General features: G+C 33.2%; 1 protein-coding gene across 1 annotated transcript in view; it reads left to right on the top strand.

The window, feature by feature from the left end:
• The window catches only part of LRP1B (low density lipoprotein receptor-related protein 1B), a 1,583,276-nt gene that overhangs the window by 1,330,164 nt on the left and 233,716 nt on the right, over window positions 1-19,396 (top strand). The window contains exons 31-36 of the mRNA XM_012727834.1: window positions 1,301-1,429; window positions 4,285-4,404; window positions 11,127-11,240; window positions 11,482-11,631; window positions 14,743-14,865; window positions 16,606-16,725. Coding sequence (XP_012583288.1) covers window positions 1,301-1,429; window positions 4,285-4,404; window positions 11,127-11,240; window positions 11,482-11,631; window positions 14,743-14,865; window positions 16,606-16,725 — 756 coding nt within the window. The remainder of the gene's footprint in view (window positions 1-1,300; window positions 1,430-4,284; window positions 4,405-11,126; window positions 11,241-11,481; window positions 11,632-14,742; window positions 14,866-16,605; window positions 16,726-19,396) is intronic.

Genomic DNA, 19,396 nt, shown 5'->3' on the forward strand with positions numbered 1-19,396 from the left:
CACAAAGAAAAAAAAAATATTTGGAGAGTTTTGCTATAATTGGAAGATTTTGTGAGATAGATGGATATATAAATCTATTAATTGGTAGAAGATATTTTGTCAAAATGAGTTAATTGTATAAATAATAAATAAAACAGAAAATATTAAATAGTATTAGTGGCTTTTTAATATTTCTGAAATAAAGCTTCAAAAGAAATTGATGTTAATTATAAAATTAAACTATGTTTCCTGCATTAGTAAAGATAAATGAATTTTAATTAGCTCCAATATAATTACCATGACTGAATTTCTCTGTTTAATTATTTAAGAGGCAATGGAGTGAGTATAGCAAATAAACAACACATTACACACCCAAAAATTGGATTCCAAAAGTTTTTTAGCAAATTTATTACGTATAAAATTAAATCCAATCCCCTAAGATATACCTTTCTAAAACAGCAGTCACATATTTAACACTCCATTAATGAAAAAATCTAGTTGAAAGGTTTTTCTTTCTTTCTTTTTTTGTATTTGTGTGTCTTGTTGTACTGTCCTAAAACTTGGTGAATCCACATGTAATTCAGATTTTAATTTCTTATGGGGACCCTAACATTTAGAGATGGCAGAGCCTAAAGCACCTACTACCAGATTACAACTGTCCTCCACATACCATCCTCTGGATGCTGACCAAGTATGGCAGGACCAAAGTATCTCTTCCCCATACCTCTCACCAGGGACAGTGTACCTCGCTGATGAAAAGAAAGCATAGAAGTTTCTTCTGAAGGTAGTTGAGGAGAGAGACCACTTGCTGGGGAGGGGAATAGGAAACATTCATTGAAGTGAGATAAATTGAGTCAACATTCAACTTTGAGAACTCTGTTTACTGGAAAATTTCAATATATTGAAGAATATAAAATAAATATAATAGTAAGAAAACATAAAAGCATTCTCAGTATGTACAAAGTTTATTTAACTGTCTTTAAATTTTTATAAGGTGCTAGAAAATAAATATCATTATCCAAATTTAAGCTCCTTTTGACCATATCCATGTAAATATCAAACAATTTTAAAAAATAAGCAAATGGCCATAGAGAAAAAGTCAGGCAACTCCCAAAAAATTTTAAAAAGGAAGATAAGATGACAACAACCAAGTGTCTCTGTTAATTTTGTATAAGGCCATAAACCAGTTGTCTTTTATTAGGTTTTATATTTAGGTAGCTGGACTTCATGTTACTTTTACTAGTATTATTGAGAGAAACAATTATTATGGAATTTAAAAAATAAAGGCCTGGTATATGTACAGTGACTTTTTGTCTTGCAGCTAAAAATTCCTCCTGTAACATTTATTCAGAGTTTGAGTGTGGAAATGGTGAGTGTGTTAACTACCAGCTCACCTGTGATGGCATTCCGCACTGCAAGGATAAATCAGATGAAAAGCTGCTCTACTGTGGTAAGTGTCTAATTTGTGACTTGATTTTTTTCATAGAGAAGTTTTAATTCGTAACAATTTTAGGTTGATTTGTCTCCATTTAGCTTACTTGATATTTTCATAATAACTCTCACTAATATGTAGATCCAAATCTAATTGGTTTTGCTCTTGTTCAAATGGGGTACCTTATTTTCTATCTAATTACCATGATATTCTGTGTAAGATTTCCTCATGGTTAGCCAACCATGAAATTAAAATTAAAATGTAACAATTGCCTGTCCATCAGCTGCTTACTTATTTATTGTTAGCAATAGTTTTTAGGTGTAGACTCATAAAAATGTAATTCAGTAAAATCAACTATATGTGGATATTTGCAGGTTTACTCTGAAGCAAAGTTTCAGCATCAATCAGTTATGCATTGGAATGATATCAAAGTCTTATACATACTTTTTTTTTTTGGCTCTAGGATTAGCTCTTTTGTATTGTCTTTAGGTATAAAGAATGTCTGCAGAGACTTTGGTTTCCATCAGGGCTGTAATTTTCTTACAACTGCTCCACTGTAGATACTGCCACATGATAGTCAACCTCTACCCTGACCTTAAGAGTACAGATTTATTTCTTGACCAGATTAAACAACTGATATTTACCCTCACCACAAAAAAAGATTTTTCGTGGAAGTATGTTTCTGTGCAATGATTAATAGTTATAGAATTTATCCATACTATTTTGTAGCTTGATTTATTTTTACTCTAGCTATTGCATGCTACACAAAATTTGGGAATCTATATCAATAATTGCTGTATTTGTCTTCTACTTTTCTCATTCGTCCTATTTTCTAAGTGATAATTACAAATATATAATCTAAAAAAAAAGATAAAATAAGATGAAGTGGGAACTTGGAAAACTCCATAGGCAGAATTTCTACATTGTAGAATTGCATACCATTGGCCAATATGATAAACATATGTAATCTGTCCATGCTGACCTAAAATCGAAATCTTAGGGACTTTTCCTCAAATAACCCATTTTTGAATGATGACAGTATTCTGTACACTATGAAAATACTAATGCATATAAAAATGTAATGATGTACTTAAAAAGTAACATTCACAGTGAATTGACTTGAGAGTATATTTTATATGTTTAATCACCTTAGAATCCTGATTATATTTATGTGAACAGGGGCTAGCAAAAATTACTTGTAAATAAGCAGCTGACAACTATTTAGGTTTTGTCACCTACCCTCTATTTTTTAAATTCATTTTTTATAATCCTTTAAAAAAGTAAAATTCATTCTTAGCTCTAGAACCATTAAAAAGAAAAAAAAAAGATTTATAGACTGTATTTGGTCTGTCAGCTATTATTTGTTCACCCCTGATAGAAACTCCAGGTTTTGGAAATCGCACCTAAGATTGAAGTTTTGTTTCTAAACCTACGAGTGTGTAACTAGCCTATGCAAGGTAATTATCCTAAGTTTTACTTTCTCACTACAAAGCAAACCTATCTTAAAAGGTGGTTGAGCACATTATATAAACAAAGGAATGTTTATTTATATTTCATATTGAGTTTGGTACAAACACAATTATTGTTTAGAATATAGCAACTATTATTATTATTATAAGCAATAGCTTCTTACCCAAATCAGAATGTTTAAGGAAAACCTATTAAGATTAATAAAGGTGTGCATCCCTGGTGCCAAAAGGGGTTAAAGCGCAGCACTGTAAAGCTCTCCTCAAGACATTGCAGCCTGAGTTCAATCCTCAGCGAGGGAGGTCCCACATGAAGCAACATTCCTCTCCTGTCTTACCTGCTGCACCCCCTACAGTATATTTCAGTTGATTGACCTGTTCTGCTCCCCACTGTGTCTCTGGTGAATCCTCTCATCTCTCCATATTTCTGGCCTACACCCCGTTCTTATATGTATAAATAAATAAATTTTAAAAAGATTAATAGAGGTTAAATGGTAGTGGGCAGTCTCTATGGGGACTACATCTGTGAGGAGAAAGCAAAATTTGTACTAAAGTGAGCAATGATATAAAATATATAAATAAATTACATAAAAATAATCAAAAAAAGATTAAGAGTTTAGGGCTTCCCTGGTGGCACAATGGTTAAGTCTCAGCATTATCATGCCATTGACACTGTGGCCTAAAGTTGATCCCTGGCCAAGGGGATATCTTTCATGGTGTAGCAGACCTCTCCTGTCTTGCCTGCTGCTCCCTTTACAATATATTTCACTAGATCTGCCTGTTCTGCTCCCCACTCTGTCTCTAGTGAATCCTCTCACTACCCATACTTCTTGCCTACACCTAGCTCTTTTATGCATAAATAAATTTAAATAAATAAATGAATATTTTTAAAAAAGAAATTATATTTTAAAAAGGTTAATGAGTTCAAAAGGTAATTCTGAGTAGAATAGACACTTTTAGATGATAATTAAGGAAAATATTGAATATTGATTCAGGACTATGTTTTTTACCACTTTTTTTTTGTTGTTGTTATCAAATCCTTGCAACATGCAAAGGAGAGAGAAACTAGGTATTAGAGTGATTTTATCCTTTTTGAGGTAAAGATTTATTTCTTCAAAATTGAATATGTGATATTTTTATTTCTATGCCACCTGACAGACATGTCAGAAGCAATAATGCGGTTTTAATTTGAAGAGATTTCTAAGTATGACTTGTTGGAGTTAAAACATTTAGGCTCAAAGACTTAGTTAGTGACCCACTTGGTAATACATGACTGTTTTAATCTAGAACTTTGATACCACCCAGTGCCTTTTTTTATAGTTTCAAAATGAAGTTAGTATGCGTAAAATCTCATTTATAATTGATTTTAATAAAACTATTCTTCTATTTCTACCTTTTATGTATAAGAAAACAGAAGCTGTCGAAAAGGTTTCAAGCCCTGCTACAATCGTCGCTGCATCCCTCACAGCAAGTTATGTGATGGTGAAAATGACTGTGGAGACAACTCTGATGAATTAGACTGTAAAGGTAATGTCTATTGCATCAGTCAAGGAATAGTATTATGTTAAGTCTTTCTTCACCTTTTCCAAGGAGTGTTCCGGAGAACTCACATTTTCATCATTTTGGCACATAAAACCTAATAAGGTCTATGTACCAAGTCTTGGTAAATGCTAGTGAGAAGAGTTATTGGAATTAAATGAAAAGTATGTCTGTTTCTAGTTTCTATTTTTCTACTCACTTCACACTTGTTATCTTTTTTTTTTTAAAGATTATGCGTACAGAAATGAGGTACAGGCCAGAGGTGGGGGATGAGAGGATTCACCAGAGACAGAGAGGGAAACAGAATAGGCAGATGTACTATACACACTGCTGAGGGGAGCAACTAGCAGTTCAGGATATGTCTGACAAACCATATGGTTAACCTCCCTGGCCGGGGATCAAACTCATGCTACAGTGGCTGTTTTAGCCTCATAGTGCTGTGTTTTAACCATTTGCACCAGGGAGGGCCCACACTTTTATTATTTTTTACTTCTCTAGTTCTTCCTCCTTTTTTATTGGGCATTTCTACCAGAATGAGTAATACTGAGATGACTGCTAAAAAAGTATCTCAATTCATTTTTTTAAACTTGGCTTTACACATAACCTCTTCATTTTCCTCACCATTAGACAGGAAATATTGGTGTTATGCTTGGTTCACCTTTTCATCAGTTTATCATTCACATGTCCATTATGAACAGATCTTGCAATTTTTTAAAATAGCTTCCATTTCAATCCACTTTGTGTCTGGATTTACAATAGATTTTAATTGATCTCTCTCCCTTCACTCATTCCATTTAATTCCTATATTTTTAGTCATGATAACTTTTTCCCACAGTAATTAATGTGAAATCAGTAGGCTTACCTTATAATCAAGATACTTAGCCAATCTGTGCCTCAGCTACCCAAATTCTTACAAAAGAGATAATAATTGAATTATTAAATTCGTTTAGAAAAGAACTTCACATATGTATGGAAAAACCTATATAATCACATTACACCCCCCCTTTTTTTTTAAACCCGCTGCCCCAATACATAATCACTAAAATGGTTTCCTAGTGTTTGGAGTATTAAGACAAGATTTTCAGGTGGCATTTAGGTCTCTTGAAATCTGAATCATTCCAAAATAAATTTTCATTAAAAATATTTGTATTAAAAATGAATAGATTGGCCCTACCTGGTGGAGCAGCGGGTTAAAGCACAGCACTGAGAATCTAAAGCTGCTTCCACATGAGTTCGATTCCCGCCTGCCCCGGAGGTGACCACATGGTGTGGCGGACCTCTCCTGACCCGCCCGCTGCTCCCCTCAGCAGTGTACTTCGTCGATCTGCCTGTTCTGCTCCCCACTCTGTCTCTGGTGAACTCTCTCACCCTCCGCATCTCTGGCCTGTACCCCAGTTCTGTATGAATAAATAAATCTTTAAAAAAAATGAATAGATAAGGAAAATGTGATATACATTATATATTATTATGTTAACATAGTAAGTATCAAGAAGTATGAAAGAATCCTGTCATTTATGACAACATGAAAAGACCTTGAGGGCATTATGTGAAATATCAATCAGAAACAGACAAATAATGGAGTATCTTAGTCAAATATAAAATGAAAAATAAATGATACCAGTAAAATTAAACCCATAAATAATCAGTTCATTGTTACAGAATACAGAATGGCAGTTGCCAGATACTGCAATAAAGGTATAAAGGTGGTAAAATGAGGTGAGTGTATTAAAAAGTACTAACTTCCAGCTATTTAGTAAGTATGTCATGGTGATGTAATTTTAGCATGGTAACTATGGTTAGTAACCTATGTTGAATATTTAAAATTTGTTAATAGAATATACATTAAATTAGCATAAACCTTTTCTGTGTCTATGTATAGTGATGGATCATAGCTAGACTTATTATGGTGATCATTTTGCAATATGTATAAGTATAAAATGATTAAGTTGTATACATAGAGCTAATAAAACAATATATGTCAGTCAACTATATCCAATAAAAATATCTTCCCATTTTGTGGAGCATACTTTAAAGGCAAAATGCATTAAGGACTAATACCACTATTTCAAACATGACCATAGCAAATATTCTTGGGTAATAAAGAAGACATGTAAATGAATAGATTGCTTTTGTGGGATTTTTGCCAACTTAAGATAAATTTATTTTTATTGTATATCTGTCATATATCATCTGTTTGCTTTTTTTTTTCTGGGTATGTTTGTGTTTAGTGGGAGATTAAATATAGCTTGGATTCTGATACTGGAGCACTGATAGACATTCAGAAGGAATTATTCTAAAGGCTTACAGATAGGTATAGATCTGAAGTTCAAGTAGTAGATTTAGACCAGAAGTATTGATTTTGTACTTAGTGAAGAGAGAAAGCTCAGAAGATATTTGTAGTAGTAGATATTTTGTGGATTGCATCAGAATTGCCTATTGAAATTAGAGATCAAAAACACTCCAGTGAAAGGAAAAATAGACCAGGGAGCTATTATATAGGTCTTCATAAAGAATGTATATTTTTAGAAACAAGGATCAGTTAACACTATAATATGATTCAGCAAAGGCAAAAATTTTAAGTCCAAAATTGGAATTAAATTGTACTTGGCAATGAAAAATTGCTCATCACTCTTGCATCTTCTAGACTTATTTTTTTTTTTTTCTCATGTTCACACATTGTCCTTGTTGGGTGCCTTTTACATTATGGAGGATGATTTTCCTGGTTTCACTCCCCATAAGTCAGGGTATTTTAAGAAGGAGTACTTCAGATGTGTTCTGACTGTCATGCACACTGGATGCTTACAGCATATAGAGGACGATGAACGAAAAGGAGTACACAAGAGCTAAGAGAGGGAAAAGGGAGGGTTTTTGTTACCCCTCTTATTCTGTAGTCAGTGTGAGACAGTGATGTAGTGCTTTGTTGAGTATATGTAAGCACTGCAACTAAAGAAAATGTAATGCTTGAATGTACATAAAGTAATATACAGAATAATTTAGTACCATAAAAAATTAATATATGCACAAAGGTTTCAATACATTATGGAGTGAGGCTATGGAAGTGTTATCTGGAAATTATTTGAAAAACGATTACACGTCTGTTTGTTTGGTTTAGATGTTAATAGTTTTATTATATTATTCCACAAAACAGAGAATCTGTTTGCACAGTGGAAATGGATGTTACAACACATTATTTTTGATTTCTTCTTCTTTGGAGGAAAAGCAAACTTCCAAATCTTCATAAATCTTTTATTTACTGCACCTTTATAGCTGTTCCTTTCATGATTGAAAGCTTAGATATCAAGCTAGCAGGGTGGATAAGGGGAGGTGTGCAGAAAGCCTGTCATTATGTTTTCCCAGTCTGGTTGTGTGAAAGGTTGAGTGACTAGATTCTGGGAGAGTACATGATATCCCTTCTCTCCTTCCTGTCGAGATAAATATAAATATTCCCTTTGGAACTACATGAGCCTTCTTGGTCCACCTGAACACACTTAGGTAGATTAAGGACGTAGGTATTTTTGAGACTACTTAAAGGAGAGAAAATTAGTGTTTTGTTTCTTTCTTCCTTTCAATTTTTATAGCAAAACTTTAAAAACTCTACAAACTTCAATCTAAAGGAAAGGATGCACACGCCTAGAGACAATATTGTCATTCCTTCTAGGTTTGCATCCTCTTAGAGACTAACTAGTAGATTAAATAAAATATGTAGTTGAAAGTAAAAATATAGAGAGATATGACAATAAATGTAATGCATTTTTTTTATTTTTTGTCTTTTTTTTTCTTGTCAATTTCCCTTAGCTACTTACTGGGTTGGGGAGTTGGAAAAGAAAACATTGACTTAAGTTATTTACAAGAACCACAAGATGGCCAATCCATTCCTAGCTCCTTAAATATTTTAACTGATAGAAATGAAAGTATACGAAAAAGAAAATTTAAGAAAGTATGTGAACAAAAGAATGGATTTGTTTCTCTCTTGCTATACCTTTCATCCACAATCCCTGTCAGATCTTTCTTTATAGTATCTCATCACTATTCCTGATAAGGCTGGGGTACATTATTACTCATACTTTATATGCCTCTTTTTTTTCTTTTGGACTATCTGGAGGGAAAAGTCTAGTATTTCTCACTTGGCTTATCTTCATTAGGACTACATTATTTTCTTCTCTCTCTTTCAGGACTTTTAGCCTGAGGAAAAATTGTCAGAAAGCTATCATATTCACTTGACAAATTAGAGATTCCAGCATCTTTCTCCTTGAAAAAGCACCCTGAGGGTGAAACAAAATTCAATACTTGACTGACCAAAACAAAGTGAGAAAGAAACAGTTAAAAGAACAGAGGAGAACTTTTGGAAAAGACATTTGATTTCTTACTAAATTAAGTTTCTACTGTCCCTACCTATTTCTCCCATCAAAGTACTCTACTTCTTTGCCTAGCAATTCTAGCAACGTTCATCTCCACAACTACTTTGTTCCTGCTATTTATGAAATTTTATAACTAATAATCCTTCAACATAGACATTTATCACACTATTTAACTCTCATGTGGTTCCCCAAGTCTATACCAATCTATGGAATCTGTGTAGATAGAAAAAGAAGTAAAGGAGTAATTTGTTCTTATTTGCATATGTAATATACTCCAAGAATCCCATTAGCCCTTTAGTTATGGGGAAAATTCAAGAAAAATATAACATGCAAATAATCTAACTTTAACTCAGTTCTTCTGGCTTCCTACTTTGTCCTTTTACCCATGCTTAAATATTATCACTTAAACATACTTCTCAAAATAAAAATTAGTTTCCCCCTCCAATATGATCAGAGTTCCTCTCCTCATGTCATTCTTCCTCCCAGAAATACATCTAAAATGTGTTATTCTTGCCTCATTTATCTATTTTACTCACAAGTACTTTATTTTTCTACCCCAAAGTTGCACCACTATTTTTGAAATACCTAAGTACCTAAATTACCAGTACTCTTTGATGATCTGAAGTATCATTACTATATTCTCAGCTCTATCTTCCCCCAGTATCCATCCAGATCAAATTCCTGCCATATATACAGAGGATTCTCTGCAGAAACTTGGAGAGACAGATAAGAATAGTAGAATCAGTTGTAATTGTCCTCGCTGAAATATTTCTGGTATCCTAAATTCTAACTCAAGTATAAGATAGAATTTCAAGTCCATTATGAGATAACATTTTGGACACTTTTAGAGAGGAGAGCAACACTATCTACAATGTTTCTTAGATAAATGAATTTTCCTGTCTTCCAATAAAAGAATTATAAGGAATCTCTCGAAGCACATTCTCTTCATTGGAAACTGCTAATTAATAGCAAATTCAAAGATGTAAATATCATTATTTACTATGTTATATACTCCATTTAAAAATATTTAATGGTAAATGTAATAGAGAAGAAGATTTCACTTTTATGGACAAAAAAAAAAGTGTATTGTTTTACTCTTTGGCATAGTATATTTACCTCTACTTATTATATCTATTTCACATGATAAGATGTTATATTTAATGAAGAAACAATGAGGCAATTATAATTGCTAATTGTGCATAAGGCATTCTAATCATCATTAAAAACAAGTATACAATTGCATGATATACTTAAATATAATAAGAAGAGTACATTATGAAATACAAATGACATATACACCCTTGAGTAAAATTTACATATTTTAAGGTAGTATTTTAACATTTACAATTGATGCAATTTCTGTTTATTAAACAAATGGGCTTTTTAAAATAACACTAGTAAAAGTGTATAAAGTAAAAATCATAAAAGAGCCCTTCAGGTTGTACATTAACATAATCAACCTGTAGCAATTTGAATTTGGAATAAAAATCTCCCCTATAGTAATCTAATACACAAAGGATGCTATGTACCTGTTTACAACATATTGTTGGAAACCATTAGATAGTAATGCATGTATAAGCAACATAGAAAGGAATATAAAAGAAATATATTATTAAGAATAGCTACTGTATATGAAGTGCATAGTTATGACAATAGCTTGTTGAAACAAATTTTTACATAAACATAGCAGAGAATTAGAAAACCCTTACCAGCAATAGGAACAAATCACAGCACATTTATGTTTCTTGGCATAAGATATCTGTATTCTTAAACCAAGCGTTAGTGCATGCCTATGTAAGAGAATACACAAAACATGGATCACTTGCTAGTGGTATTGATCTATTCCTTCTATTTAACAAAGCAAATGGCCAATGCTTTCTCACTTCATTCTCTGTCTACTTCTTAGCAACCAGACCGGGATTCCTCTGTATGCTTGGTGTAGATATTGCTTAGTGCATAACTTTGTACTGTTCAAGTTAAAAGTAGAACATATTTTTAGCACCATTAGATTCTTACATGTTCTCTCAGTTGCAGCCCAGTATAATTGTAAGCAAACAAGACACAAAGTCCCTGCTTTTGTGGGACTTACAGTTAAGTGGGGGAGCAACAAGCAGATAACTGGCGAGTGGAATACAGTGTCAAATGTACCACCACAGAGGACAGGATTGTATGACAGGGAAAGATGTGAAGTATCTAACTTGAGGGTGGGGGGATGGGTCAAGGGGAATGGCTTCCCTGTGTTAAAAAAGCAAATCCAGACAAAATTATATGACTAGATTTAAATACTCAAAATGTTAAAGCAAGGAGTCATTTTCTGCCTCTTCTATGCAATCATTTACCGTTTTTTTCTAGTTTCAACCTGTGCCGCTGTTGAGTTCCGCTGTGCAGATGGGACTTGCATTCCAAGATCAGCACGGTGCAACCAGAACATAGATTGTGCAGATGCTTCGGATGAAAAGAACTGCAGTAAGATATCCCACTACCTTTTGTTTGTTCATGCCTGGGCACCTTTGGTATTACATTGAACACTGTCCAACTTTTCACTGAACCTATTCCAGAATTGATATGTAATTAACCCCTGTTGTGTAAGGTAATTGCATATTTACTTTTTCAAATGAGGTTGACTTTTTGTGTCTCTGTGACCTACATTGAAGGCTCATAATCTTTGTAGATGAGGTGTTTTTCATTTCTGTTTACCTCCTTCTAGATAATACAGACTGCACATATTTCTATAAACTTGGAGTGAAAACCACAGGGTTCATAAGATGTAATTCTACCTCACTGTGTGTTCTGCCAACCTGGATATGTGATGGAGCTAATGACTGTGGAGACTATTCAGATGAATTGAAATGTCCAGGTAATTCTAGAGGGAAACACAGGCTTAGTCTTAAAGATTTAGAGGCTAGTTGAACAGAACAATCTTAGTTTTCATTCTTGATAGTCAGTGCTTAAGATTAAAATGTAAATAATGTAGGCTAATTAAAAAAAAAACATCCTGGGGACCTCACTAGTGGTGCATCAGGTTAAAGTGCTGCATTATGAAGCTATCTGTAGTCACTGCAGCACAAGTTTGATCCTGGGCCAGGGAAGTGACCCACATGGCGTGACAGACCTCTCCTTACCTCCCCAGTGCTCCCCTCAGCAGTTTATTTCAGTGGATCTGCCTGTTCTGCTCCCCACTCTGTCGCTGGTGAAGCCTCTTACCCCCCTTCCCACACCTCTGACCTACACCCCAGTTCTTGTACACATAATCTTTAAAAAAATATATCATCCTGTCCTAAATATGTCACTTGATCTTTTTGATATAAGTTATGAAATTATAGTGAAGATATTATTTCTGTATTTGTATCAGTTTCCTTAGTCATGTTCAGTAAATCAAGAATCCTATTAGTATTAAAATCATAAAGTTGTATAAATGTATAGATTCTGTTCAATCTATAAAGTTTACGTAGAAGTATTACATACATAGAAATGAAATAGATGGGCCATCCGTGGTGGCACAGTGGGCTGAAGAACAGCACTGCAAGCTAGCCACAGCCACTTCAGTGCAAGTTGACCCCCTGCCCTGGGGGTGACACACATAGCGCAGCAGACCTCTCCTTTCTTGCCTGCTGCTCCCCTCAGCAGTGTACTTGTCCATTTGCCTGTTCTGCTTCCCACTTTTTCTCTAGTAAATCTTCTCACCATCCCTGCACCTCTGGCCTGTACCCCAGTTCTATAAAATCTCAATTTGTTATTAGTTTTTAGTTTTATTAGTTACTAGTTTTATTAGTTTTGATAAACTAAAGAAATCTTTCTAAACTAAAGAAATATTAAAAAAAAAGAAAAACAAAGAAATCAAATAGACTAGATTTCTCACCACTGATTTTATTCAATGTCACTATCCATGTTCTGTCATCATATTAATTCTTTAGTTGGCTGCTCTTTGACCAATGTTTTCACAGAGTAGTGTAGGTAATAGTTGTTACTTAATAAGCTATAGAGGAAACAACTGTTCTGATACTATTTCCCTCTCTTCCACTGTCACATTCACTTTTTCATGTTTAGATGACATAGGTATTTCTTACAATCTTTTAAGAAATTCCATGTTTGGGAATTGTATATACCAGTGTGTATGCATATACACACAAACATACACACAACCTCTTTTGAAGAACTGTTAGTCTTAATAATTCATAACCTATCACTTAATTTTGTAACAGCAAGGTTGCATCATTTTTCTGTTCATCAGTATATAATATTTTGGGATGTCATTTTGAATCCCTCTGGATTTGTAAAGACCAGCTGCTTCTTAGAAGTAGACAAGTTCTCTGGAAGCAGCTATCATTCACTACACTCTCCGACATCTTTTTTATTGTTGTTGTTGTTTCTTTAACTTCAGTAATATAAAACATAAGAAATGTAGAAACATGTTTAGACTTATGAAACCTACATCTCTAAAGTCTTAACCTAATATTCTCTACCTCATTTTGATTGTGGTTATTTTTTGAAATTATTTTGAGTGTTTGATATTTAGATATCCATTAAACTGCATATCTTAAATTGATTTTGTAGTTTCTATAACTTCCTAGAATTAAATATATTTCAAAAAATGGGCTTCCCTGGGGTGCAGGGGATAAAGTTTCAGCACTATCAAGATATAGCCACCCATCGCAGTAACAGTTCGATCCCAGGCTTACCAGAGAGCTGACCCACATGATGAAACAGAACTCTCCTGTCTTACCTGCTGCTCCCTGCAGTAGTGTATTTCAGTATATCCCCCATTCTGCTCCCCAAAAAGGGGAACCTCTTGTGAATCATCTCAGCCTTCCACTCTTCTGGCCTATACCTCACTTCTTGTATGCATAAATAAAAATACATCTTAAAATATATTTTAAAAGTTGACTTTCAAAACTAATAAAACTAATAACAAATTGAGATTTTAAGGGGAAGGAGGAAATGGACAATCATTTGACTTATAGGACAGGTGGAAAGATAAAAAAGCTAGAACATAGGATTAGTGTAAATACTTTAGGTTGTATCTATGCAATAGTTTCCGGGAAAAACAACAACAACAACAACAACAAAAAAAACACTACCTATAAAGTCTTTTTAGTTTAGTAGTGAATTCTGTCAAAAATTTACTTCCATATATAATAAGATTGACAATCTCGATTCTTAAAAAAAAATAAAATTAGGGATTAAAATTTTGGTATCTTGAATAATCATAAGGGGTCATTCATTGTAGTGTGATTGACAAAAATACTCTAAGACTTACTTCTAATCGGCTATGGACCAGTCAGTCGAAAATTAGTTAAATCTGAAGGTGCAAAGAGTCAGGTGAAATCTAGTAAAGACAAAAATCTAGAAATTTATATACACTCTTGTCAGATGTCATATTAACAATAATCCATAATCATATATGTATATATAACTTACAAAATAATTTTACTCTTATGACATTTCTGCAAGGCATAATAACTTTAGTGATGCCATTGCAACTTGTTCTTCCTTAGAGATAAGTACTTACTTAAATTTGTCAATGTATCCATAAAATAAAATGCAACAGAAATAGCAAGTTCACAAGTTGTCAGCAAAAATCTACTTATGTTTCTATAATGCTACTTTCTTATTAAAATGGGATTATATGATTCAGAATCATTTCAATTTACCATTCAGTTGTTTTTATTTACTAAAATCTACATTACACTGATTTAACCAGTTTTTCCAAGAGTATCCTCTTTGAGTTCCAGAATCCAACCCTAAACATGATTAGATTTATAATGTCTCTTTAGTCTTGCCTAATTTGTACCAGTTTTATAGACTTCCTTTGCTTTTCATCTCCTTAAAATTCTTGAAAAGAATATCTCAGCTATTTCTTTGTTTTCCTGTTATATACCTTTTCCAGTTCAAGGATTGTTGCAACCTATATTGCAGAAGTCTAAGATTAATTAAATTATTTGACATTACATTCTATATTTTGTCACAGTTCAAAACAAACACAAATGTGAAGAAAATTATTTTGGTTGTCCTAGTGGAAGATGCATTTTGAGTACCTGGGTATGTGATGGTCAGAAAGATTGTGAGGATGGACTTGATGAATTCCACTGTGGTGAGACACTTATTATGCTGTAATTCTATGAACCGTACTGTTACTTATATGCTGATATTCTTTTACATAAGGTTTTGATATAAAGCATTATTAAGTGCTTTTAACACTGGTTTTCATTTTTAGACAATAGTGAACATTAAATACAATAAGAATCATAATGAAGAATAACAAAGTAATTTCCAATCATTTTTATTAACCACAACAGTTTTTGTAAGTGAATACTTCATCAGTCTAAACTAAGTCCTTATACCTTAGTTTCCTGAATCATTAACTGTAGTTGTTAATTTATTTGCTCTCTGATATGGAACATTAGAATTTAGTTCACACCACCATTGTTCTCCACTACCTGTTGTCATATTATTGTTCTAAGTGTTTCTATTAACTACATGTTAATTTTAAGTAGTATTCTTAAACTTGGAAATCTTCAAATCTTCATTTTTCACCACTGACCTCTTAATGTCTAAGTGTAACCTTTACATTTTGCAAAATAAGAAAGCATATTTTTACATTTATTTCATAAGATTGATGAATTTTGTGATTTCAAAGGCCAAAGAAAACTTCTACAGGAAAACAAAATATATACCCACTGTTATCATCTAACACACTTAACATGTCTTGTGATGTATAGACAGAGTAGAAAGAAATATAATGGATCTTCTATGAAATGTCAAATTCTCCTAAAAGTAAATGTCATAATGAAATATGAAGGTGGATTTTATTTGATTAAGATGCTGTATATTACATAAGAGTCAGATGTTGAATAAGATCATCAGAGAACTTTACATATAGTTTATGTAGATTCATAATTCCTGGACAGGAACCCATTATGTGGTCATATTGCCTTAAATTTTTTTTCCAGACTTCAGTTTTTCTAACTTTCATCTAAGTAAAAATGCCAAATATATATTTTTAAGTCATTTATAGAATCAAAATCAGAAATTCAACTTTTTCAGTAATTATATTTTTAATAATTCAATTTGGGGTGGCAGATGTTATATATTTAGGTTTTTCTGGTGATAAAAACACTGTGTAGAGGGATAGACTGGATGGAGGAAAGCACTCACAAACCTGACCTTGAAATATTTAGATTGTTATTATAAAAACATAAAACACCAGTCAAATTTCCAACAATTTTGGATGGCATTAAGCTATTTTTGTTCTCAAAAGAAAGGAAAAAAAATCAAAGATGGTCATGAAATTAAACTCCTTAGCCATATCATCTTTAGAACAAATACGTGTCAGTCAGTTTACCATATTGTGATGTTGCCTAGGTTGAATTTTTTTCTCTGTTCAAAAGTAGATTGAAAATTCAAAAAAGATGACTAGACCATACCTGGAATATTTATTTTTGTTTTATATCTGTGTACCACTTTTTTTGTAAATCACCAACTGGAATACATACATATATATATATATATATATATATATATATATATGTATGTATGTATGTATGTATGTATGGGAGAGTGTGTGGCACAATGACTATTTCAAAGCCAACCTCTGTGAAGATGATGTTGATGAACAGCATAGTTTAACGTGGGAACTCAAAACTGTTCTCAAAATTTTATGGAACTGTCATAGGGAAGAGGAATTTGGCTTGCTTTATTATAGAAAGGCTGATTTCTGCATGTCTAAGGAAGGGATTTCTCTGTCACATCTACATTAGAATGATCTCAGCTCACCTTTTCTTTTTAGATGACTTTTTTTCTTTTGAAACCATAACATTCTTGTTTTTTCTAGATTCTTCTTGCTCTTGGAACCAATTTGCTTGCTCAGCACACAAATGTATTTCTAAACACTGGATTTGCGATGGAGAGGATGATTGTGGAGATGGATTAGATGAAAGTGATAATATTTGTGGTGAGTTGTTTCTTTTGAATTTTATTCACTTGTTAGGCATACAGTGTGTGTGTATTTCTGCTTGTCAGTTAAAGTATGCATCAAACTTTGTTTTCTATTTCATTAAACTAAGTTTTACTTTTGCAGTATTTAGGATGTAAATTTGTAAATGTTATTTGGAGTCTTCAGTGAGACTTTACAATTACTCTAAATCATTGTGATTACCTGGATCAAATAGTCTAACATCTTGTCTAAATTCCTGATAGATACTACAAGGACTCCAAAAATATACTGACTTTTATAGTATATTACCACACACTCAGTTCATATGCATGTGTATATACTGATCATTATTACTGAACTGTTTTAGGTAGGAAGTAAGTGAAGGAGGCTGTTGTATATGGTTTTAAATTATCCAGATCCTTCAGAAATAATTTAAGTGAAATTATTAAATGAATTTCTTAAAGGGGAAAAGAAGGAAACAATGTGATTTCTATAAATATTGTGATGGACCAGAAATTCTACTTATTTATTTATATGTTTATCTCTCTAATCTGCTTTTATATATATATATATATATGTGTGTGTGTGTGTGTGTGTGTGTGTATACACATCTATACTATACACACTCTGTTCATTTTATCAGTTCTCTTTCATAGCTGTATCTTCCTTATTTTAGAAAGTAAAGAGAATCTGATTTATAGAATAAGATATAACTATAGCATTAAGTATACTTTACATCTTTTAAATTTCAGAAGGTGGCCCTAATTTAGGTTATTATAATGGAGACAGGTAGAAGTCATTTTACAAACTGAAGGTCTTTGTAAATAATATAGAATCTAAAATGTCTCCCGGCAGCAGACAATTTAATATCTTGCATGCAATTCATCTGAAATCTACTTTTTATTTATACTGCTGAGCCAGTTTAGTTATACAAAAGACAAAGACAATTATAGAATGCATGGGATTAAAAAGGTATGAAACAAAGAGAAATTTGTCATCAGTTAGACGACTGGTCAGTGTCTTTTAACAACTTTGTTTTTCTTTGCTATTAAATCTTCATTTAATTTTAAAAGATGAGTTACCTATTTGCAATATATTGACACTTTTACAGTTCTTAAAATCATCTTTCAGTCCCTTGTGTAGCCCTACAGCGGCTCTAGTTATACCTCTATACTTTCTAATTAGATACAGTATAATAGAAAGGATAAAGGCTCTAACGTTGTACAGAATTGAATCTTCCCATATCTGCATTTTCCAGCTGTGTGACCATAAGAAGGTCCATTTTATTACTTATTTCTCACATCCCTTATGTATTAAGAGAGCACAAAAAAAAATCTACCCCATAAAACTGTTGCGATCTCATGGCCAATGTGTACTACATAAACAGACTTATTACCATTCTCTTTGGTTCTACCTTTCCTGCTCCCACATTTATTTTTCAGAATGTTATTGTCATCTGTCTCCATCACTGAGATGATTTTACCTTTAAAAAAAAAAAAGATTCATTTATGCATATAAGAAATGAGGTATAGGCCAAAAGGCCAGAAGTGTAGGGGGCTGAGAGGATTTCCCAGAAACAGAGTGGGGAGCAGAACAGGCAGACTGAATGAAATACACAGCTGAGGGGAGCAGCCGGCAAGACAAGGAGAAATCTGCTGCACATGCGGGTTATCAGCCTGGCCAGGATCAAACTGATTCTGCAATGGCAGGTCATAGCTTGATATCACTCTGTCTTCAACCCTGAGCCACCTGGGAGGCCCTCTATGACCTGATTTTAAAAGGAGTATAATGGTAGTGAACATATTTATTTTTTAAAATATCCAATGTATTTAATTTAATTACAGGTTATATTATTAAGATGGTAAAACATAAAAAAAATACTAGTTTAGACCACACATGGCAAAGAATTGAACCTAAATACTTTTAGGATAAATAGTTGAGCTTAGTTGTCCTCAACCTTTAATATAAAGTACTAGTAAATATGTAGATACCTTAATTCCCACCTCCAAATATTGTGATTTGGTATATAGACATATTATTTCCTAGTAAGTATCCAGTAGTTCTGACTTAATATCTGGGGATCCTATTTTGAAAATTGTTATCTATTTTACCTTCATCAGTTGATAGATGAAAAGCAAGAAATTCATAGAGATTATAACTTTATTTGAGGTCAATAAGCAGCAGGACAGAGGTCGTGTCAAAATCCAGGTCTCTGAAATACTTGATAAACAGGATATAGCTGTTACCATTCAAATATTATATCTTAGGAGGTGCTCAAAATAGATCTGGTGGAATTCCTTCAGCTTGTCTTCCTCCTCACTTGGAATTCATTTCCCAGAGGAAGGTGGTGTGTCTCCAGATGGCAATGATAACTATGGGGGTAATGTCATGAGTTTTTTCCTTTGGCCCATTTTCTTTCCAACTGACTATTATGTTTTGACATGTTTTTGTTTGTTTGTTTGTTTTTAAGAATTATTTATTTGTGCATACAGAACTGGGGTATAGTCCAGAGGCTCAGGGACGGCTAGAGTTTTCACCATAAACAGAGTGGGGAGCAGAACAGGCAGATTAACGAAGTACACTGCTGAGGGGAGCAATGGGAGGGTCAGGAGAGGTTTGCCACCCCATGTGGTCACCACCCAGGCAGGCGAGAATTGAACTCATCTGGAAGTGTGGAAGTGGCTTTTAT

This window comes from Condylura cristata, unplaced genomic scaffold, assembly GCF_000260355.1.
Source record: "Condylura cristata isolate star-nosed mole 26May11 unplaced genomic scaffold, ConCri1.0 scaffold00002, whole genome shotgun sequence".
Taxonomy (NCBI): domain Eukaryota; kingdom Metazoa; phylum Chordata; class Mammalia; order Eulipotyphla; family Talpidae; genus Condylura; species Condylura cristata.